Source organism: Saccoglossus kowalevskii, chromosome 17 (genome assembly GCF_978046115.1).
Source record: "Saccoglossus kowalevskii chromosome 17, keSacKowa6.1, whole genome shotgun sequence".
NCBI classification, from domain to species: Eukaryota; Metazoa; Hemichordata; class Enteropneusta; family Harrimaniidae; genus Saccoglossus; species Saccoglossus kowalevskii.
Window position 1 is genome coordinate 11,551,576 of NC_140657.1, and position 24,893 is coordinate 11,576,468.

The window sequence follows — 24,893 nt, forward strand, 5'->3', positions numbered from 1 at the left end:
CTCTGTACTGCCAGATTAGAGGTTGGTGATGCTCATTTGATGCACTGTACTGCCAGATTAGAGATTGGTGATGCTCATTCAATGCTCTGTACTGCCAGATTTGAGTTTGGTGATGCTCTGTACTGCCAGATTTGAGTTTGGTGATGCTCATTTGATGCACTGTACTGCAAGATTAGAGAATGGTGATGCTTATTTGATGCACTGTACTGCCAGATTAGAGATTGATGATGCTCATTTGATGCTCTGTACTGCCAGATTTGTGTTTGGTGATGCTTATTTGATGCACTGTATTGCCAGATTAGAGATTGGTGATGCTCATTTGATGCTCTGTACTGCCAGATTTTAGTTTGCTGATGCTCATTTGATGCACTGTACTGCCAGACTAGAGATTGGTGATGCTTATTTGATGTTCTGTACTGCCATATTAGAGAATAGTGATGCTCATTCAATGCTCTGTACTGCCAGATTTGAGTTTGGTAATGTTCATTTGATGCACTGTACTGCAAGATTAGAGAATGGTGATGCTCATTTGATGATGTGTACTGCCAGATTTGAGTTTGGTGATGCTCATTTGATGCACTGTACTGCCAGATTAGAGATTGATAATGCTCATTTGATGCTCTGTACTGCCAGATTAGAGATTGGTGATGCTAATTTAATGCTCTGTACTGCCAGATTAGAGGTTGGTGATGCTCATTTGATGCACTGTACTGCAAGATTAGAGAATGGTTATGCTCATTTGATGCTCTGTACTGCCAGATTTGAGGTTGGTGATGCTCATTTGATGCACTGTACTGCAAGATTAGAGAATGGTGATGCTCATTTGATGCACTGTACTGCCAGATTAGAGATTGATGATGCTCATTTGATGCTCTGTACTGCCAGATTTGTGTTTGGTGATGCTTATTTGATGCACTGTATTGCCAGATTAGAGATTGGTGATGCTCATTTGATGCTCTGTACTGCCAGATTTTAGTTTGCTGATGCTCATTTGATGCACTGTACTGCCAGACTAGAGATTGGTGATGCTTATTTGATGTTCTGTACTGCCATATTAGAGAATAGTGATGCTCATTCAATGCTCTGTACTGCCAGATTTGAGTTTGGTAATGTTCATTTGATGCACTGTACTGCAAGATTAGAGAATGGTGATGCTCATTTGATGATGTGTACTGCCAGATTTGAGTTTGGTGATGCTCATTTGATGCACTGTACTGCCAGATTAGAGATTGATAATGCTCATTTGATGCTCTGTACTGCCAGATTAGAGATTGGTGATGCTAATTTAATGCTCTGTACTGCCAGATTAGAGGTTGGTGATGCTCATTTGATGCACTGTACTGCAAGATTAGAGAATGGTTATGCTCATTTGATGCTCTGTACTGCCAGATTTGAGGTTGGTGATGCTCATTTGATGCACTGTACTGCAAGATTAGAGAATGGTGATGCTCATTTGATACTCTGTACTGCCAGATTTGAGTTTGGTGATGCTCATTTGATGCACTGTACTGCAAGATTAGAGAATGGTGATGCTCATTCAATGCTCTGTACTGCAAGATTAGAGAATGGTGATGCTCATTTGATGCACTGTACTGCAAGATTAGAGAATGGTGATGCTCATTTGATGCTCTGTACTGCCAGATTAGAGATTGGTGATGCTCATTTGATGCTCTGTACTGCCAGATTAGAGATTGGTGATGCTAATTTAATGCTCTGTACTGCCAGATTAGAGGTTGGTGATGCTCATTTGATATTGTGTACTGCCAGATTAGAGATTGGTGATGCTCATTTGATGCTCTGTACTGCCAGATTAAGGATTGGTGATGCTAATTTGATGCTCTGTATTGCCAGATTAGAGATTGGTGATGCTCATTTGATGCTCTGTACTGCCAGATTAGAGATTGGTGATGCTCATTTGATGCTCTGTACTGCCAGATTAGAGATTGGTGATGCTAATTTAATGCTCTGTACTGCCAGATTAGAGATTGGTGATGCTCATTTGATGCTCTGTACTGCCAGATTTGAGTTTGGTGATGCTCATTTGATGCACTGTACTGCTAGATTAGAGATTAGTGATGCTAATTTAATGCTCTGTACTGCCAGATTAAAGATTGGTGATGCTAATTTAATGCTCTGTACTGCCAGATTTGAGTTTGGTGATGCTCATTTGATGCACTGTACTGCTAGATTAGAGATTAGTGATGCTAATTTAATGCTCTGTACTGCCAGATTAAAGATTGGTGATGCTAATTTAATGCTCTGTACTGCCAGATTAGAGATTGGTGATGTTCATTTGATGTGTAACACACCGTTCACAAAGCCTCACAGATCATTGATTCAGTGGGACAAATGTGTACGGGAAAGATAAATTTTAGAGCTCGGCACAGGAAAGATACATGTGGTTCATTGATATAGTCACCAAGACCGGAAGCAGGGGCCACAAAACCAGGCGGCACACACAGGCACTTTAACTCCACAATCTTTAATGCAATCTACTTCAGTAAAATAAACAAAGGTACAATAATTAGCATATGCATATAAATGTGAGATAGGATATCCTGAAAATATATCAAAGAAAGAAAACCTAACCTTAGCTAATTAGAGTTTGGGTTTAAATGTGCTAATCGGTCCCTCAATGAATAATAAAATCAGCTAATTTGTCCCAAACAAAGCCAATGTTATCAACAATAAATGAACAATAATCATCAATCAATCAAAAACACGGGTGTGAATAAATAACAAACGCATGAATACATCAAAAGTTCAGCATCGATGTTCACATCAGGTCACAATTCACTCACAGTCAGCTTCTGTGTGCAGTTCCTGAGGCTTGACAAAAGACACCGTTGGGTGCGCTACACGACGAAATCGGGCGTGGCCTGGGTGTGTCCGGTAATTACCCAGGTACAGCGTTGAGGGCGCTGTTTAACAACAATGTTATCAAAAGTTCATTCATAGAAATTCTGAACAATAGTCATAATCAATCGTCATAATTCAGAAATAGTTCTCTGTACAGTGGGACACAACTTGACTACCAATCCCAACTCACAGTACAAGTGTTATTCAGCAGACAGTTTGAAAGTAGAAAGTTGAGAGGTAGAACTACTGTACCCTATATTAGCTTAGTTACAGCTACCAACAGATGTCACTAGTCAGCGGTTCTTTTGATGGATGAGAACTGATGTCACCACAGTGTCACCAAAAGTTCAGGGTGAGATTCACCCACTCCCGTTGCATAGGAAATCTTGAAATACAGCTGGAAACGTTGATTCTAGTCCGATTTCCCGGAAACAAAGTTCTCTGAGTTCCTCCTATAAGCTCTCTGAATATGAGAACCACATTCCAGCTAACTCCTGGTTTAAGCAGGAATGCAACTGCTCCTCACAGAGCTGTCCCAAAACACTGTCGACACTGTCTGGGAACTATCTGCTGACTAATTCAAAACTGCAAGCTAAGTTAGTATCTTTACTGGGGGTAAATTCACTCTTGGACGTACCCCATAGGTCAAGGAGTTCATCATCTGATGACGGTGTACTTTTCGACAGGTATTAATGATTCTAAAATCCCCCTCCCCCCCGATCCCTATATGGAGTGAAACACAGCTCAGCCCATTGTTTCTGAAAAAGTGGGAAAATTGCCTGGAATGTGCTTATAACTTTGAAAATCTGGATAATTGTGCGTGATTATCAATAACAATAAAACTAAAAAATAAAGAAACCTACGTCAATACACTATTATCATATGTCTAATTAGTTAACTTATTAATTTCTCCATGGTTACCCCCATAGCTACCAAGAAAGCTATAGTACTCTGTATAGGAAACTTAATTCAAGCACAGTAATTCTGGAAGCGATTAAGCAATGCTCAAAAGCTCCTAATAAAAATCACAAATTATCTATGATATACTACGGCTAATCTTCAAACATTAAATCTTTGCTAATTATACTCATTACCACATAATTGGCTTTGACCTAATTCTTACTTTGATAACTATGGTTTACCTTTTTCCCCCTGCGAACTTTATCTATGGGACGTCCCTTATTTCCGGAGCTTTCCGAAGACGTTCGGGTCGGACTGGAGTCGTTATGTTAGTGTGTGTGGCGCCATATTTGTTTTTGGTGAGTTGCGTTATATTTCCGTGTTATTCTCGGTATTAATGACTTATTAAATGGTAGCAGAGCATAAACATGGCAAATAATTACAAGAATCCACCCGTGTTTGCTTCCGATGCGGTTTACGAAACATGGAAAAATGAAGTTAAAATATGGAGACTGATGACCGACATCGAGAAAAAGAAACAGGCGTTAGCGGTAACTCTGTCACTCACTGGCCAAGCCAAAGCGAAGGCGCTTGATATAGAAGTAAGTGAGCTTAATAAGGAAGATGGTTTGGATATTTTGCTTAGAGAACTGGATTCTTTATTTATGAAAGAAACAGTCGATCTTGCGTACGATGCCTATTCAAAATTTGAGTCTTACTGAAGAAAGGAAAACATGCCGATGGCGGAATTTATCGTTGAGTACGAACGACTGTATACCCAATGTCAAAAGTACCAAATGACCCTTCCCGATGCTGTTCTTGCCTTCAAGCTGTTGGATAAAGCCCAATTAGATAAGACCGAGAGGCAAATGGTGTTAACAGCGGCGTCTGATTTAAAGTTTGCATCAATGAAATCGGCCTTGAAGAGAATTTTTTCCGGGGATCACGTGACTGGGGAAAGTGATTTATGCGGGAATTGCGCCTCTGGCATCACGATAAAACAGGAATCGGCATATGTCACTGAAAGATTTAATAATTCCAAGTTCTCCAGTGGCAAAAAGGCCTCTCCATCATATAAGCAACCCAAAAAGTACAGAAATTCGGATAACTCGGAAACCCCTAGAGGTACAAATCCATTGGATAGATATGGGAAGAGAACCAGATGCATGGTCTGCCAGTCAGTATTCCACTGGGCTAAGAATTGCCCAGACAAAGATGAACAAAAGGCATGCATGGTTCAAGAGAATGATCCGATTAATGAGACATGTAATATAACTTTACTTACTAAAGAACAGCCTGATAATGAGATTTTAATGACTGAGTCATTTGGGTGTGCTATAATTGACACTGCATGTACACGCACTGTGTGTGGAAGGAAATGGCTGGAAAATTATGTGGATGATCTCGACACCATACAGAAAAAGGCGGTTATCAGGAAATGCAGTAATAAAGCCTTCAAATTTGGTGATGGTAAGAAGATAATTTCAAAGGAAAATGTCATACTACCGGCAAAGATAGGAAACAATATTTGCAAGATTGATACAGAAGTGGTAGATGTAGATATACCTCTGTTGCTGAGTAAAACATCATTAAAGAGAGCTGAGACAAAATTAGATATTTGCAACGACAAAGCAGAAATGTTCAAAGAGCCTGTTAAACTAGAATTCACATCAAGCGGACATTATTGTGTTGACATCAGAAAATTCAAAGAGAACAAAATTACTGATCAACAAGCTATGGCCTTGATGGCTGATGATACAGAGCCTGAGGTGACTGAAAGTGAAATGGTACTGATTGGTGAGAATATAAACAGAGTGGATCAAAAGAAAATCCTGGTAAAACTGCACCGCCAATTTGGGCATGCCTCGGCAGAACGATTAAGAAAATTATTGGAGAATGCTGGCACAAAAGATAAAAATGTCTTTCAGAATCTGGTGGAAGTGATTGACAACTGTGAAGTGTGCTTCAAATATAAAAAACAATCTCCCAAGCCTGCAGTTGGTTTTCCATTAGCTTCTGATTTTAACGAGACTGTAGCTGTCGATTTGCATGAGTTGGAAAGTAACCTATGGTATTTACACATCATAGATGAGTTTTCTAGATTTAGTGCTGGATCCATAATTACCAGTAAGAAACCGTCTGTTTTTGTACAGAACTTTATCCAGCATTGGATTAGCATTCATGGGGCACCAAGGAGATTGTTCAGCGACAATGGTGGTGAGTTTAACAATAAGGAGGTAATGGACATGTGTGAGAATTTTAACATTGAGTTCAAAACTACTGCAGCTTACAGTCCATGGAGCAATGGGCTTCTGGAGAGACACAACCAATCGTTAACAGAAATTCTGAGAAAAGTTAAGTCAGAAAAAAGTTTGGACTGGGAGACGGCGCTTAGCTGGGCTTTGTCAGCAAAGAATAGTTTGTGTAATGTACACGGATATAGTTCATATCAACTTGTTTATGGAAAAAACCCAAATCTACCCTCTACACTAGTTGATGAACCTCCTGCTCTAGAAGGGATTACAACAAGTGAAGTTGTGGCTAAACACATTTCTGGTCTGTACAATGCTAGACGTATATTCACAGAATCTGAATGTTCAGAAAGAATTAGACGAGCACTAAGGAAGCAAGTAAGACCTGCTACAGAATCAGTGAGGATGGGGGACAAAGTCTATTACAAAAGACCGGGTGCTGCTGAATGGAAAGGACCAGCAGTAGTAATAGGATGTGATGGTGCTGTGATATTTGTACGTCATGCTGGAATGATAGTTAGAGTTCATCAGTGCAGATTAAAAAGAGAAATTTGGTCTGTAGACAGTGGTAAACATGAAGGCATACAAACTGAAAGAAATGCATGTATTCCTGCTGTGACAAAGACTCAAGATATGGAACCAGATGATGATATGGAAACTAGGAATGAAGAACCTGATGAAAATCCTAGTCCTACAATTGCTGACACGACCAATACCTATCTGGCAATTAAGCCTGGCAACACCATAGCATATAAACACAAAGATACAGGTGAGCAACTTACTGCCAAGGTACTGAATCGTGGTGGCAAAGTCACTGGCAAATATTGTAACTGGTATAATCTAGAATACTTAAAACCTACACAGCTAGAAGGTGTCAAACAATCTGTAGATCTAACACAAGCTAATGAACTTCAAGTGATAAATCCTACCAGTAATGATGAGAGCAAGAATGACGAAGATGTGTTGGTTTGTGAGAACTTGTCATTTGAGGAGGCCAAATCAAAAGAATTGAACAACTGGAAATTAAATGCCGTCTATGAGGAAATTCCAGATGATGGTCAAAAGTGCATATCGACCAGATGGGTGTGCACTTTGAAAACTACAGAGCAAGGTGTACAAACCATGAAGGCTAGACTTGTAGCACGCGGATTTGAAGAAATGGAGAGTAATCAGATACTTAAAGATTCCCCCACCTGCGGAAAGGAGTCGTTAAGACTGATTCTGGCGCTGTTAGCACAGAATAAATGGAAGCCATATTCAATGGATATAAAAACAGCATTCCTACAAGGACAAGAAATTGGAAGAGAAGTATATATCCAGCCACCCAAAGAGGCAAATTGTACTAACGTTATATGGCATCTTAAGAAATGTGTGTATGGGTTGGGTGATGCATCTTTACACTGGTACCAGAAAGTAAGGTCGGTGATGAGAAGATTAGGTGCAACAGTGTCAAAGGTAGACCCTGCAGTTTTCTACTGGATGGATAAGTATGGTTGTCTCGTTGGCATATTAGCAAGCCACGTTGATGATTTTATATGGGGCGGTACTAAACAATTTGAATCCTCAATTGTTGATCAAGTGAGAACTGAATTTTCCATAGGTAAAGAAGATAGTTGTGCATTCCAATACATAGGAATCGGGCTAGTTAGTGAAGATTTTGGAATAGCTCTACATCAGACTGATTATGCAGATAACCTAAGACAGATTCATATTGACAAATCCAGAGCTAAGCAAAAGGACCACCCTCTTACAGACAAAGAGATAGATTTAATGAGGTCAAAAATTGGACAGATATTATGGATAGCGCACCAAAGTAGACCAGATGTGTTGTATGATGCATGTAGTTTAGCATCGCGAGTCAAGGACGGGACAGTAAGAGCACTTCTTGATGTTAACAAAGTGATCAGAAAAGTCAAATCAGAATCGGTGCCTCTGAAGTTTCAATATCTGGGAGAGGGTAAACTATCTCTCATTGTATTCAGCGATGCGTCCTTGGGAAACCTCCCAGATGGTGGCAGTCAAGAGGGGTATCTTATTTTCTTATGGGGACAATCAGGAAAGTTCTCACCAATATGTTGGAACTCTCGTAAAATCCGCCGGGTTGTCCGAAGCACATTAGCAGGAGAGACGTTGGCAATGGCTGATGCCATTGATGCAGGCGTATTCATTGCCACTCTGTATGCTGAACTGACTACAGGAATACCTGATCCAGAAACTTTATCACTTACCTGCATAACAGATTGCAAATCTCTATATGAGGCAATTAGGTCTACCAAATTAGTCAGTGAGAAAAGACTAAGAATAGAGATAAGTGGTATAAAAGAATTGGTAGAAAGTAAACAGGTGAAAGAAGTGATCTGGTCAGACACTACTAAACAGTTGGCAGACTGTTTAACTAAGAAAGGAGCATCTCCTCTACAATTGATGAAGACGCTGGAAGAAGGAGTTTTGGACATTTAAGAAACTATAATTTCAACTATGTTCCTGTGTTGTGTTGTGTTACTGTTCAAGTTTCGGGTTAACGATTTTCTATTGAACATTTGAAGACTTTGTGTTATTCAATTTATAAACTGTTACCTCGCCTTATAAAAGAAACAGATAGAGTGGAGTTTGATAACTATGGTTTACCTTTTTCCCCCTGCGAACTTTATCTATGGGACGTCCCTTATTTCCGGAGCTTTCCGAAGACGTTTGGGTCGGACTGGAGTCGTTATGTTAGTGTGTGTGGCGCCATATTTGTTTTTGGTGAGTTGCGTTATATTTCCGTGTTATTCTCGGTATTAATGACTTATTAACTTTCCCTGTAGTTTTAACTGAAGTTCACACACACTAGCCATAACACTAATTAACTGTCACTCTCACCAACTGATAGTGGGTTCTCAAGTATCAATAAACACCAGCTGGTATACATATACTAACATGTACTAGCTATCGTACCCTGGGTCTATTGACTTACAATACATACTCAGTTAGAACCTACTCTTAATCGCATGAAATCATTAAGTTCTAATTATTTCAATCGGTTACAGATGCACTGTAATGTTTTGGATTTCGGCTTTCCCTTGATGTATTTGTATGTCTGTCCACCGCGGGATTCCAAGTTCTAAGGTACAGTTTTGAATATTAAAATGACTCACCATTCCAATAAGTCACCGATGGTTTCAGTGGTTCTGACTACTATACCGTTAAAACAAATGTTATTGCAATACAAACGCACACAGTATCATGTTTTTACATTATCATAACATATTGTTATTCATACACCAGTGTGACACCATTCTCTTCCAATATTCTTGATATCTTATCATCAAACATTTCATTCTGTGCAACAGTGAAATGAGATTTCCAATCTCCAATTTTCCCCTTCCGGAAAAATGTCTCACCTGCCCACCAAGATGTCTCGTCTCTTGGCGGCATAAAATAATCGTCATCTCCAGCTTCTTTCATTAATTGAAAAGTACTCTTATTCAAAGCTCGGTTAAGTTGATCATCATCAATTGGGCGAGAAAGAAACTGAGATATTTGAGATGACACTGACTTTAGATCCGTTTTCATGTCTTCGTATGTCACGTGCAGTACACCATCCTCAATTCCAAAACGTCTCCACCCGATCACGTGATCCGCCCATGGTCCGAACATAACATTTCCGTTGACAAACTGTGTCACAAAATCATCCCAGACATGGTAGGTTCTGTCGGAATTTAGGTAATGAAACAGGGAAGTGCATACATCTTTCGGGTTTCTGGTAATATAAATGATTTTGCATCTAACACTGTTCTGCCTCCACGCTGAGTGAAAGTATTCGACGGGCGCATGGCAATACATCAACCGGGGAGATGGCATTTCGTGCAAAGTCGTATGTGTTGCTTTCACGTGAACTGCATAGCTTCCGGAAAGTGAATCTGCATCCTCATAGAAATAACATGGCCTGGTAGCTAGATTTGTGGGCTTGAGCTGCCAATGTAGATCAGGGTACATTTCAGACACAAGTCGTAGCATCCAAGTGGTTCCGGATTTGGGGAATGTGTTGATGATGATGTCATCGTCTCGAATATCCCATAAATCAATTCGCCTTGCCTTCAATGCACCAATGTCATGTAACCCATCAATAAAACTGACCCCTTCATTTTTGAATATAGCCATAGGATCCGACATTTCTAAAAAAAACAAAAAAAAAAACGTGTATATATAAAAATGAAGGGTTACACACAGACAGGTTTCTTTTAGAGTAAAAGGTATAAAGGTCAGATTCTGAGCGATGCGACGTCGTTCCAACAAGTTCACTATTATATACTATTATATACAGCGCTTTGTGCCTGGAAATGTGATCGTGACCTCTTTATTTCCATTATAGCAGGAGTAAATATCAAAAGATTGACTATTCTAGAATTGTGGTTGGCAATAATACGCCATTTATCGTGATTAGTTTGCATACGAATGACTGCAGTTGCTCCCAGTAATGATTGATAGGTATATGCAAACAGGTTGAACTTTTTGATCTCTTTCTCACCACAGCCCTTTAAATGATATACGACACAAGTAAGGCATGGCCTCAATTGTTTATTTGATACTTGTACTGAAACTTACAAGACAGCGGAACAGTGTTTCATTTCATGGGCGAAGCTACCATGTTTGGTTCATTTGACGGATACAGCGTGTGCTGGGTACAATAATCTAACAGAGGTCAATCCAAAGTAAACGTATATCAAGTATCGAAGCAATTGGAGTAGCGATTTTTAAGAAGAGTTCAACAATAACATTTTTGACCAAAAACTGGCAAAAATTTCCACCTAAATTAGAGAATTTAAAATATCGTCGAAATGGACCAAAATGGAACACCGAAAGCAACTACACATCACTTATCAAGGCAATTAAGCTTACGACTCTGTTAGCCTCGCTCAACTGATTCGTGATTGATTCTTACACTAGATACCAGCCGATACCCCTCCCCAACTCCCACACGGAGACTAGGCGTACAGTTGATTATAGTTCCAAGGCACACTGTGATATGATAAGCTCCGCTCTGTCACTTACGATGACAGTGGAGCTAAATATTGGTTAAACAGTTTTTAATAATTATATAGAAGTCAACGATCACAATGTTTTGAAGTGATAAGCCACAAATTAAAAAATGCCGAAAAAACGACAAAAACAAACCAACGTAATGTTTGGTGGCTGGTCAAAAGTTTGATGAGTTAGGTGCATCTATTGGCTAAGCTTGTTGTACATAGATGCAAATGAGTATAGGAACCATTAATGCTGTAGGGTGTACTGGGAGGGGTGGAGGATTTCATATTTGTAATGACTGGTTGTAATGTGGTATCTCGTTGTTTTCAAGATGCAGCCTGATATTTGTTGCTTTCTTGGTTCAATTGTGGCTAAAATTTGTGTGGTGGGTGGAAGATGTGTTTATTGTTTGTTGAGTCATTGTTTAGACACCCTGCAGCTTGAAATGGTATGGTCCAAATCGAAATTCGATATGGCGGTGTTGAATATCTGTGCGATATGGCAGTGTCGTCTAAAAACATGGCATCACAATGATTTCTGTTTATTTATTTACTGTTGTAGATCCTGAAAACTAGCCATTGAATATGATGTCGGGAATATATGGTTTTCTGAACAAGCTTTATTAATTATTGCTGGCAATATTTCAGTATGAAATGGGAGCAAACTGTGACACCAAATCCAGTCGTTGTATTGTTATGCTTCTAAATTTTTTTTTAAATAAAATAAATTAAATAGAAATATTATGTGTATTTTTGTATGTGGAAATATGGTGAGGTCTGCAGTTCTTTTTTTTAAAATTTTTGTGTGTGAAATAAATGGTATTTTACAGAGTGTAAACAATAAAACACTCACAGTGCAAGGCTAGTTCACCAACACGTCTATTCTCTTGCTTGAGTGTGAAAGTACATGGTTTAGTGACTACCTCTTATATTTTTAAATTTTAGAATTTCTTTTATTTGGGAAGGTTCTTCTATAAAAATAGAACATATATATATATATATATATATATATATATATATATATATATATATATATATATATATATATATATATATATATATATATATATATATATATACATATATATATATACATATATATATAATGTTTCGAGTCACTTTAGCAGTAGTTTTGCATGGCGCCATCTTGAATCAACTTGCGCATGAAATAATAACTACGCCCACAGTTAGGCGCTTCAAGGTCAGTTCTGTGTTTAGTGGATCAATAAACTGCTCGGTATAGCCTGCTACATATGGTTTGGGAATTCTTTTTTCTGAATTCTTCAAGGGAAATGACGAACAATGTGTATCCGAGTGACTTACTTGTTTCCTATGCGTCGGGGGAATGTCAGAGCCGACTCCCTGCTAGGTGTGAGACTATATGCACTGAGTTTGTAGCTAGGTGTGTGAAGATACAGATATAGGTACGGAGACATGCGTAAAAGCACGAATAGATCAGATCAAGTAGTCCCTTGACAGTCGATGCACTATGCACTGTCTACGCATACAGACCTAACTGAGAAGCTAACAACTGCAGTTCATATCTGATTCAAAAGATTTCACTGACTGTTCTATCTCAGCAATCAATTACAAAAGGTTTTCTCTATTCACCATTGGTTGTCATGGTACAACAAGTACGTCATTGCTCTAATATAGATATAGTAAGGGGGACAACTATTTGAAATAATGGGGTTGCTGAAAGAGTGTGCCAGTGCAATTATGTTTTGTCTTATTTGTACATTTATATTACAATAGCCGATTGTACCACTACCCAAGCGTAAAATGATAAACAAAGTGCTTACAAAGTTGTGAAAAGCTAATGCAAAGTTGTCAGAATTACATGGAAATGTTACCTATGGTGTTGTTACTTTATTAGGACCTATTGTTTAAAGTTCGGAAAAGTGAATAAATACCTCGTGAAAGGCCGTTTGAATGTCGTAGTGGCTCTCGAAGGATGAAGAATTTCCAAACCCTAAATAGCCGCCAACTTGAATAAATTTTAAAGAACTCTGATAGCTGAGTAATCAGGTGATTCGCCGATCACAAAAATTAAGCTCAGTCGGTCTTGGTTTGTACTTGCATGATAGAAAACCTGAGAAAACCGCGGTGTTTTTTTTGGGGGAGGGGGTTGCCACACACATTGAAAATACAATAAATCAATTTTTGTGTAATATTTGCTACTCTGATGTCGAACATTTATTGTAGAAAGTCGTGGAAATTGTTAGAAATTTTCAAGTTCATACAAAGTTTTAAAATTTGCTCGTATTTTCAATGAAAAAAACAGTTTTTATAGTCAGCAGTTAATTGCTCTAAGCTGTTAAAACAGTGTGCATAATTGTGCAAAGCGAATGAAAAGTTGGTAAATTGTTGTGTTTATTTGACCTAAGTTGTCGGTACATATAACCCTGTAGTTATAAAGCTTGAACAATAAATGTAATCCATTTGAAGCCTCCTGTGTTAGTAGATTGGCACGTGAGACGGCCGTAAAAGTTAAAAAAAACAGCCTAAAAATGTGAAAAGGGATTGAAAAGTTGGTGGATTTGCCTGTATATTTCCTCTAAGTCATTTAATATTGAACCCCGCAGTTAAATTTAGAAACAAAATAAGTAAAAGTCTAAAAAAAATCCATTTATATTAGCAGATTTAGGTTAAATATACAAAAAAACTCACGTGAACATCTATAGGCTGCTTTCAACTGGCTTTTATTAAATTTGTCGACTTTACAACTGCGCGTTTCTATATGCCAACAACTTAGGACAAATATACAAATACATCTACTAACTTTGCAATAACTTTGCATTCACTTTGAACAACTTTGCACGGTGCGATAAGAGTTTAAAAACCACTACGTGCCGGCAGCATCAACAACTTGTTATTGAAAATTAGAAAAAAGTTACAAAAATGCCACGATTTTTCACTATAAATGATTTACATCACAGTAAAAAAATACAGGAACGTTGCGTTATACCTTTTCCATGCGTGTGATGAAACAAAAAAAATTCAACAGCTCATTCACTCAGGCAGTCTCCCATGCAAGTACTAACCACGTTCGGTTGTGCTTTACTTTAAACATTTGTCGGTCACCTAATCACACAGCTGCATGGATTATTTAGAATTAGGCCGAATTAGCGGCTGTTTCATGTTTTTTGATGTTTTAAAATCTATATCGCTTGCACAAGTACCTTCTAGAATTGACCTATGACCTTTACATACTTGGAGTAACACTACGGTACTTTAACAGCAATTTACGAAATATTTATTCATATTTTCGAACTTTTAACTACGAGACTTGTTAATGTTATATCACAGGTAACAATCCCGAATGAAACTACTAAATTTGCAATTGTTTTTCACAACTTTCCAAGCAGTTTGTTAACGATTTTTCGGTTGACTTTTGTGATAATATGCTTATATATGAGGCATTCTTAGAACATTTACTTAATGTTTTCGAAACTTAACTGCGGAGTTGTCATGATAATGACTTAGCTTAAATATAAAATAAACTCCGCTAACATTTTCTCGTATTTTCCAACTTTGCACGCTATTTTCTAACATTTTACAGTCAGCTCACGTGTACATATATAGGCTGCTTTCAACTGGCTTTTATTAAATTTGTCGACTTTAAAACGGCGTGTTTCTATGTGCCAACAACTTAGGTCATATATACAAATACATCTACCAATTTTGCAATAACTTTGCACAACTTTGCAATCAATTTGAAAAATTTTGCACGGTGCGCTAATAGCTTAAAAACCCACTACTTTTTATTATTTAAAAAAGTTACAAAAATGCCACGATATTCCACTATGAATGATTGACATCACAGGAAGAAAAAATGCCCGAACGTTGCGTTATAACTTTTCTTTGTGTGTGATGAAACAAACAAAAAAACAACAGCTCGTTTACTTATGGTGTCTCCCATGCAAGTATTAACCACGCCCAATTGTGCTTTACTTTAAACATTTGTCGGTGACTTAACCACACAGCTACATGGATTATATCAAATTAAGCTGAATTGGCGGCTATTTTATGTTTTTATATGTTTTAAAATCGATTTAACTAGCAAAAGTACCTTCTAAAATTGACCTATGACCTCTACATACTTGGAGTAATACTACGGTAATTTAACAGCAATTTACGAACTATTTATTCACATTTTCGAACTTTTAACTACGAGACTTGTTAATATGATATCACAGGTAACAATCCCGAATGAAACTATCGACTTTGCAATCGCTTTTTACAACTTTGTAAGCAGTTTGTTGTCGATTTTTCGGTTGACTTTTGTGATAATCTGCTTATATATGAGGCATTCACAGAACATTTACTTAATGTTTTCGAAATTTAACTGCAGGGTTGTCATGATAATGACTTAGGTTAAACATACAAACAAACTCCGCCAACATTTCCTTCGTTTTTTCAACTTTACAGGCTGTTTTCTAACATTTTACAGTCAGCTCACATGAACGCTTTTATTAAATTATTCGACTTTACAACCGCGTGTTTCTATATGGCAACAATTTAGGTCATATGTATATACAATTTTGCACGGTGCGCTAATAGCTTAAAAACCCACAACGTGCCGACAGCATCAACAACTCGTTCTTGAAAATTAGAAGTAATTTGAAATCTTTCCATTAGTTGAAAAGGTTACGAAAATGACACGATTTACCACTATAAATGATTGACATCACAGTAAGAAAAAATGCAGGAACGTTTAGTTATATTATTTCCATTTATGTAATGAAAAAGAATCGACAGCTCGTTTACTCAGGCAGTCTCCCGTGCAAGTACTAACCACGTCCGGTTGTGCTTTTCTTGAAACATTTGTCGGTCACCTGACCACATAGCTGCATGGATTATTTGAAAGGAATCCGAATTGGCGGCTGTTTCATGTTTTTGGATGTTTAACATCGATATCGCTTGCACAAGTACCTTTTAGAATTGACCTATGACCTCTACATACTTGGAGTAACACTCCGGTAATTTAACAGCAATTTACGAACTATTTATTCACATTTTCGAACTTTTAACTACGAGACTTGTTAATATGATATCACAGGTAACAATCCCGAATGAAACTACCGACTTTGCAATCGCTTTTCACAACTTTGTAAGCAGTTTGTTGTCGATTTTTCGGTTGACTTTTGTGATAATCTGCTTATATATGAGGCATTCACAGAACATTTACTTAATGTTTTCGAAATTTAACTGCAGGGTTGTCATGATAATGACTTTGGTTAAACATACAAAAAAAACTCCGCCAACATTTCCTTCGTTTTTTCAACTTTACAGGCTGTTTTCTAACATTTTACAGTCAGCTCACATGAACGCTTTTATTAAATTAGTCGACTTTACAACCGCGTGTTTCTATATGGCTACAATTTAGGTTATATATACAAATACATCTACCAATTTTGCAATAACTTTGCACAACTTTGCAATCACTTTGAACAATGTTGCACGGTGCGCTAATAGCTTAAAAACCCACCACGTGCCGACAGCATCAACAACTTGTTCTTGAAAATTAGAAGGAATTTGAAATCTTTCCACTAGTTAAAAAAGTTACGAAAATGACAGGATTTGCCACTATAAATGATTGACATCACAGTAAGAAAAATGCAGGAACGTTTAGTTATATTATTTCCATGCGTGTGATGAAACAAAAAAAATTCAACAGCTCATTCACTCAGGCAGTCTCCCATGCAAGTACTAATCACGTTCGGTTGTGCTTTACTTTAAACATTTGTCGGTCATCTAACCACACAGATGCATAGATTATTTGGAATTAAGCCGAATTTGCGGGTATTTTATGTTTATGGATGTTTTAAAATCGATATCGCTTGCACAAGTACCTTCTAAAATTGACCTATGACATCTACATACTTGGAGTAACACTACGGTAATTTAATAGCAATTTACAAACTATTTATTCACATTTTCGAACTTTTAACTACGAGACTTGTTAATATGATATCACAGGTAACAATCCCGAATGAAACTACCGACTTTGCAATCGCTTTTCACAACTTTGTAAGCAGTTTGTTGTCGATTTTTCGGTTGGCTTTTGTGATAATCTGCTTATATATGAGGCATTCACAGAACATTTACTTAATGTTTTCGAAATTTAACTGCAGGGTTGTCATGATAATGACTTAGGTTAAACATACAAAAAAACTCCGCCAACATTTCCTTCGTTTTTTCAACTTTACAGGCTGTTTTCTAACATTTTACAGTCAGCTCACATGAACGCTTTTATTAAATTAGTCGACTTTACAACCGCGTGTTTCTATATGGCAACAATTTAGGTTAAATATACAAATACATCTACCAATTTTGCAATAATTTTGCACAACTTTGCAATCACTTTGAAAAATGTTGCACGGTGCGCTAATAGCTTAAAAACCCACCACGTGCCAACAGCATCAACAACTTGTTCTTGAAAATTAGAAGAAATTTGAAATCTTTCCATTAGTTAAAAAAGTTACGAAAATGACACGATCTACCACTATAAATGATTGACATCACAGTAAGAAAAAATGCAGGAACGTTAAGTTATATTATTTCCATTTATGTAATAAAAAAAAAATCGACAGCTCGTTTACTCAGGCTGTCTCCCGTGCAAGTACTAATCACGTCCGGTTGTGCTTTTCTTTGAACATTTATCGGTCACCTGACCACACAGCTGCATGGATTATTTGAAAAGAAACCGAATTGGCGCCTGTTTCATGTTTTTGGATGTTTTAAAATCTATATCGCTTGCATAAGTACCTTTTAGAATTGACCTATGACCTCTACATACTTGGAGTATCACCACGGTAATTTAACAGCAATTTACGAACTATTTATTCACATTTTCGAACTTTTAACTACGAGACTTGTTAATATGATATCACAGGTAACAATCCCGAATGAAACTACCGACTTTGCAATCGCTTTTCACAATTTTGTAAGCAGTTTGTTGTCGATTTTTCAGTTGACTTTTGTGATAATCTGCTTATATATGAGGCATTCACAGAACATTTACTTAATAGCTTAAAAACCCACTACTTTCTATTAGTTAAAAAAGTTACAAAAATGCCACGATATTTCACTATGAATGATTGACATCACAGGAAGAAAAAATGCCCGAACGTTGCGTTATAACTTTTCCTTGTGTGTTATGAAACAAACAAAAAAATCAACAGCTCGTTTACTTATGGTGTATTCCATGCAAGTATTAACCACGCCCAATTGTGCTTTACTTTAAACATTTGTCGGTGACTTAACCACACAGCTACATGGATTATTTCAAATTAAGCTGAATTGGCGGCTATTTTATGTTTTTAGATGTTTTAAAATCGATTTCGCTAGCAAAAGTACCTTCTAGAATTGACCTATGACCTCTACATACTTGAAGTAAAACTATTGTAATTTACCAGCAATTTACGAAATGTTTATTCACATTTTCGAACTTTTAACTATGGGACTTGTTAATATCATATCACAGGTAACAATCCCGAAGGAAACTACCAACTTTACAATCGCTTTTCACAACTTTGTGACCAGTTTGTTGTCGATTTTTCGGTTGACTGTTGTGATATTCTGCTTATATTTGAGGCATTCTCAGAACATTTACTTAATGTTTTTCGAAATTTAACTGCGGAGTTGTCATGTTAATGACTTAGGTTAAATATACAAACAACTCCACCAATATTCCCTTCGTTTTTTACAACTCTGCACGCTGTTTTCTAACATTTTACACTCAGCTCACATGAACATGTATAGGCTGCTTTCAACTTAACCCTGCAGTTATAGAGCATGAAAAATGAATAAAATCCATTTGAAGCCTCCTATGTTAGCAGCTTGTCATATAAGCTGGTTGTAAAAAGTAAAAAAAAAATGTGAAAAGCGATTGAAAAATTGGAGGATTTGCGTGTATAGTATTTCATCTCATCATCATTTCATATCGAACCCCGTAGTTAAATTTAGAAAAAAACATATGTAAAAGTCTAACACAACAAGCGTAACAACGGTGAGATGTGATATAAATATCACATCTCACTGTTGTTACGCATGCTGTGATTGGTTGAGACTCAATCACATTACATAGTATATTGCCCTCCAAATGGATATTATATAGTATGTCACATGGATGATGTCACTGAAACAACTGCGCATAACAATTTGTCGTTCGCTGCACTGCTGCTGTCCCGGCTGGTGCTTTCGGAGCTATCTACACGGTTTCGAAGGAATCTTAGCCATCCGAAGTAGACATCGAACGTACTAGAATGGATATTAAGTAAGATACTCCGTTTGGGTGTTTAGGATATTGTTTATGTGAAGCAAATATGTACGGTTGTGAGGTGTATGTTAGGTTTAGTTGTGCAGTTGTTTATGGTTAATGTCTGTTCGATGTGATACAATAAATAACACATGTTTGTGAAGGCAATATCACGATGCCCTCCCCTCCAGTGTCATCAATATTATGGTCATAAGCACCATCCCTTGGATGGGTTACAAATCGTGATATTGTCCTCACAAACATGTATTGTTATTTAAATGTCACATGATCGTATATTATGACAATGATATATCTCATATTATAATTTCATATAAATACATACCAGTCTCAATGTATTTATAAAGCGTATGTATCAATGGCGGCACTCGTAAAGGATGAAGGTTATCTTCGTGGTATGGCTACTCCGTTCGGCTTTAGTCCAGACTGTAATACAATTGAAAAAATAAAGCGGGAGGGTCGTCTCCTGCGCACGCGCGGGAATTGAGTCCCAAGCGACGATAACAACACACGCTAAAAAACGCAAAGGATCATGGGTAGACGCTTGTTTATAAACAATGACACGCTATGGCCACCAGACGCATGCGCATGTGACGACTCCCCTGCTTTAAGATCATACGCGTGGTATAATGAAAATAGTCATTAACAAGAAAACTCACGATTGAGAGTTATGTTTCCGCTCTGTTTGATCACAATGCGATGCTTACGACTTAGTCACAGAGACAATGATGAGTAGATGACGGTATCTTTGATTTATGAACGTGCAATGCCGGGAGGCATAGCTCTATTTTGGTGAAGGGATGTGTGATGAATTTGTTTGCGTGTATCTGTTAATCGACTTATTTAGCTGATTACTAGCGAATGGCTGTGTTATATCTGTCATCGTTTAGGCTCATGCGAGGTCCTGGACGGAACTCGACTCAGTGATTTGGAACTAATTACGATATAATCGTCGCTATCCAGACTACTATTTTTGACAGTTGGTATTCGCAGTTAGTAATATAGTGAACGATTAATCAACAGATATGACGTGTCCAGTACTTAGTGTGATTGGTTGAATGTGTGAAAGCCACGCCTTAGAGTCTTTTAACTGCTTTGTAATTGGTTAAGGTTTTAAAAGTGAATAAAGTTGTTTTAGTTGGTCTTGGCGAGTACACCACGAGAGACGCGGTCTAGGAAAGTCTTGGGTCAGCCTTGAGATAGTCTTGGAGACTTTTCCCCAGGGCGCTGCGTCTTATAGAGTGCTCGACAGACCGGCTAAAGACGATAGTTGATACGTATTCCAGTGTCTGCGTCTATTTGACTGTAAAGTTTAAGTGACTTTCCCGATCCCGTACCTCAAGCAGGCGTGTATAGAGACCAGACGAGATACCCCCCTGACACGTGTTGGAGAACCCCAGAGGAGAAGAATTCCCCTGCTGATAATTCACCGAGCGTAAACGTGTTTTGGAAAATGCGTGATAAAATGTACGATTTATGGGGACATGTTGAAACATGTCTTTGTTTAAAACATTATTTACGTATTCGTCTGAAGTTTCCAGTAATTCAAGACCATATCTACACATCTTACACCTTTTTGTCATTACGTATAACATTTTGATATAAAACGAAACCTATTTACCATAAAACGCGCTTGCCGTGTGAATGAATAGTTAATTTGTTTTCCTATAATAAAAAACTATCCGATTAATCTAATTGTTAACATTTCAGTCATTGATTATCATCATTTAATATTATCAAATCTACAATATCTGTCAATGATGTGTCATATTAGAATATTGTCACTACCTACAAGAGAAAGAATGATTGTTTAGTATATCTGTATTATCAACCAAGATCATTTTCCGATTTTGATCGTTTTGTATCGCCTTCAATGCTGCATGCAATACGTGCTTGATCGTTTGTTTTAATTCTGGGTGCTGTGTCCCGTGGTCGTCGGTCCGTTGTTTGATAAAGTGTAAATATGAAGTGTTAACAAAAGTGGCTTACGTGAAAAGTTAGAGGACCCAATGCACAGCGAGCGTTTTGAATACAGTGCTTGCTGAGTGTTCATTGTTTAAATATACTAGGTTTATTATTGGTGTTTTTGGTCATGATTGCAAGAATTTCAGGTCTGTATACGCAACGTTTGAAAACGTTTATATTATGTAAGAGTGTTCTAATGCAAATTGTGCACAGTTGAGTGAGAAAGGTTTCATTATGATATCCTCCATCCGAATACTGTCTTCTTATGCTAGAATAGCATATTATAATATTATCCTAATTACAAATTGCGCGATTACACAAATATTCAATCAAATAAACAGTCATTTTTAAGATAAGGAACTTGGGAGTTTGCATTGTATAGAGTTTTTAGACTTATTTATGAAACTTATCAACTAGGCTTTCAACTAGACAATGCTGAAATACAAAACTGGGTATATAATAAATATGACACACGTTTTGGAAGTGGCAATATATGAACGAAGAAATGGTTTAATTAAAACAATATTCGAGAAATTAATGCACATTTAACAATGTTGATATTTCGGAATAACTGTGGTATATTTTCAGTAATTTGAATATCAAGTCGGTGGCTACGACCCAACGGAAACAATGAGGCAAGTGAAATCAGTTAGTTATGTTCCTTTCGTTGACATGATCACATAGGAGATGACCGGCAAAATACACTTTACAACAGTGACACTGTTGTTGACATTGTCAGTAACGATGTTAGATGTAACGATTTGTTGTTGGACTCGCCGCTGGCTGAAAATGTGCGAATATCCAATAAATATCCAATATCCGATCCAATAAAATGATACTTCATAACATGAAAAAGGATGTTGATTTTCACCGTTCATTTCAAAATGTCGCCACCACAGGCATAACCTTGAAATTTACAGCCAAAATCAAAATTGTGATTACTTACCGCCAATTCATCAATTGAAATTAGTCCAAAATATAATTCCTAGAAAATATAAGATATTCACTTGGTCGTCATTAGCTACGAACCATTCTGGCATGGATGGCATACACAGCACTGGTTCTATTTGGTTTTGTTTTGTTTCTTCGAATATTAATACAGCTCTGCAACTACCTTTATGACAATATAACTATATGCACGCTCAATTGTTACCATGTAAAATTTGACACCCCACAGTGTTTTTCTTGTTGACAAGCTGAAGGGAAAAGTGTGATAATAAACAAATACAATTAAACACGTCTGCCTATTAAGCCTTGGTGTCTTATCTTGACAACCATAAAATGAGTCTTTACATTTATACATACAAGGTAAGATGTTGTATATGATAGGTTGTATCAACCATACACGCAAAAACTGAAATACAACACACAGCACTGAAATCACTAACTCACTAACTTAGATGCATTCCAATATAAAATAAATTGACAATTATTATAATACCTTGTTGCTCCGGTAACAAATCATTATTGACTACTGAACAAATCAGTTTCAATTCACTTCTGGTAGTTCTTTATTACCAACACAAATAATGTTAAAAAAAGTAACACGAAATACAATCATTTCGCTTCCAATATGGTGTGTTCAATTTACACATCCAATCTGGTTTAGCAGTCTGTCAGTGTCGATCATAGGTGCTTATAGCTATATTTTTCAATGATAAAAATGTTCATAACATAGATATTTTATTCGTGCAAATATTTGCAGAAACATTCTTAGTGTCAATACTCTTGACACATTTTTTAATATGCGATTTTATCTGTTTCTCGAAGGATAACGGTGATTATCACAGAGATCACTAGAAAATAGTAGCTATAATGTATGTTGTTATTTCTGTTACTTGGTGAAAAAAATCCGATAAACAAGAGATTATACCATGTGATTATGTGGCATTTTTTTTCAAGGCATAGAAAAGTGCAGCGTACTGCTTATACATATTGTGTTGAAGTATATCCTGTAAAATAGCGGCGTATATGTTGGTTGCGCCATCACAGTTGAAATCGAGAAATCTTCAGTCATAAGATTGTTTCTTTTTACCTAGTACATGAAGTATACAAATTATATTTTGATTTCTGTGTACGCATGGACACGTGACGTTGCTGGAGTAACATACAGTTTGCACATAAATTAAAAATGACTACGTAAAATGACGTAACCAATGCTGTCAATTTGTCAATAAGTGTCAACTTTTCTCTTCCAAGTTGAGACGATTCAATGCAATTTTAAGAATGACAAGCATTCTAGGACTCTGTCAACAGTCAACAGTCTAGGACTCTGACTATCATTATTGTTTTGCCAGTGCAAGGGATGAAGTTACATATAAGGAAGCTACTGTACATCGGACCAGTGCAATAAACAAAACACACATCGCCGTTCCGCTGGTGCTTAGGGCAGTTATTCCGGTCGATGTAGGTTGAATATAATAAGCAGTTCTGATAGAAATACTATAGACTTAATATATTTACGTTGAAATATGCCTCCGACTGGACCCGCGATAATCATGCTAAAACAACCCCAGTTTAAATAAAACCCCGATTGTTCATCAAACTCTTCACAAGTAGCAGGGGGGGGGGGGCAGAGAGGGCGGACGCCCACCCGGAAAAAATGTTGGAACAAAAATGAGCAAACTTACTAGGGGCCATGGGCATGCTCCCCTTTAAAAAATTGAAATCTAGACCCCTTGAAACGCAATCTTCTGCACTTTGATGGGCAAATTTTGCTGACACAAAAGGGTTTCAGCTTGATTTTTGAGGGGCGACGCCCGAAAATTTTTTCAAGGGGAGACCGCCCCCTCTGTCCCCTGGTGCCGTCGCCACTGAGGAAATAGCGTTTCAGAAGGTCTGAATTTCAGATCTCGCTCCGTCATACAACATTTCGTGCCGCCGCCTTTGTGATAAATTAACGGAGAGCGCGACCATTAAAAAATCATGAACGGACGAATATGAAATGAAGATGAGCGACTCAGACTCATTGACGGTCTCAAGTAAGTCGTTAATGTCGTGTGACGGCTCATTGTACTCCATGTCATGTGTACTTTACCAGAGCAAGACTCAGTATGTGTAACGCTTTTCTTGTCGATATACCGTGTATGCAAGGTAATTAACTAGAGTGTCGTACTAATCACGGAGTCCCGTTAGAAGGGATAATTACTTTGCACACAATTTGAGGACAAATGCTCAGCATTAAGCGGTCACGTTAAGTGGCCACCCATAAAGTACACTTTTGAAGCATTGTAATCGTCTTCAATGAAATGCCTCGTTTTAATTGGACCTTCACGTCACTCCGCAGGGTATGATAGTAGTATATTGCTATAATTATGTATTTTTACCTGCACGGCTTGATCGATGCCCAAAGGCCATATCTGTTAGCAAAAAGCGCTTTAATGCTATTTTGTGGAGTTTTGTCCAATTCACCTCAAATTATTCCGTATCATTTTGGTCTGGCTATTCATATTCAACAGAATCTGAGTGTTATTGCCCATAATACACTAAATGAGGTCATCTTAAACTGACGTCAGGATGTATAGACATATGCCAACTTACAGTGACAATAAATCGAAAGACGGATAAGCCTTTGAAATGCTGCTGAGAATTATTGACGTCACAGTACATCGAGTGGAATGAAAAAAACAA

The 24,893-nt window shown here is 37.4% G+C and overlaps 2 protein-coding genes across 2 annotated transcripts; one reads left to right on the plus strand and one right to left on the minus strand.

The window, feature by feature from the left end:
- The first annotated feature begins 4,493 nt into the window (after window positions 1-4,493).
- Window positions 4,494-8,471, plus strand: LOC146732637 (uncharacterized). The gene has a single exon (XM_085491864.1). It carries the CDS (start codon window positions 4,494-4,496, stop codon window positions 8,469-8,471), a length of 3,978 nt encoding a protein of 1,325 aa, XP_085347990.1.
- Window positions 8,472-9,263: 792 nt separating this feature from the next.
- On the minus strand, window positions 9,264-10,166 carry LOC102801339 (sulfotransferase 2B1-like). The gene has a single exon (XM_085491865.1). The coding sequence runs from the start codon at window positions 10,164-10,166 to the stop codon at window positions 9,264-9,266; it is 903 nt and encodes a 300-aa protein (XP_085347991.1).
- Between the last annotated feature and the right edge of the window lie 14,727 nt (window positions 10,167-24,893).

Excerpts from the sequence above, each read along its gene's own strand:
- LOC146732637 (XM_085491864.1), top strand. The coding sequence starts at position 4,494 with ATGCCGATGGCGGAATTTATCGTTGAGTACGAACGACTGTATACCCAA.
- LOC102801339 (XM_085491865.1), bottom strand. The coding sequence starts at position 10,166 with ATGTCGGATCCTATGGCTATATTCAAAAATGAAGGGGTCAGTTTTATT.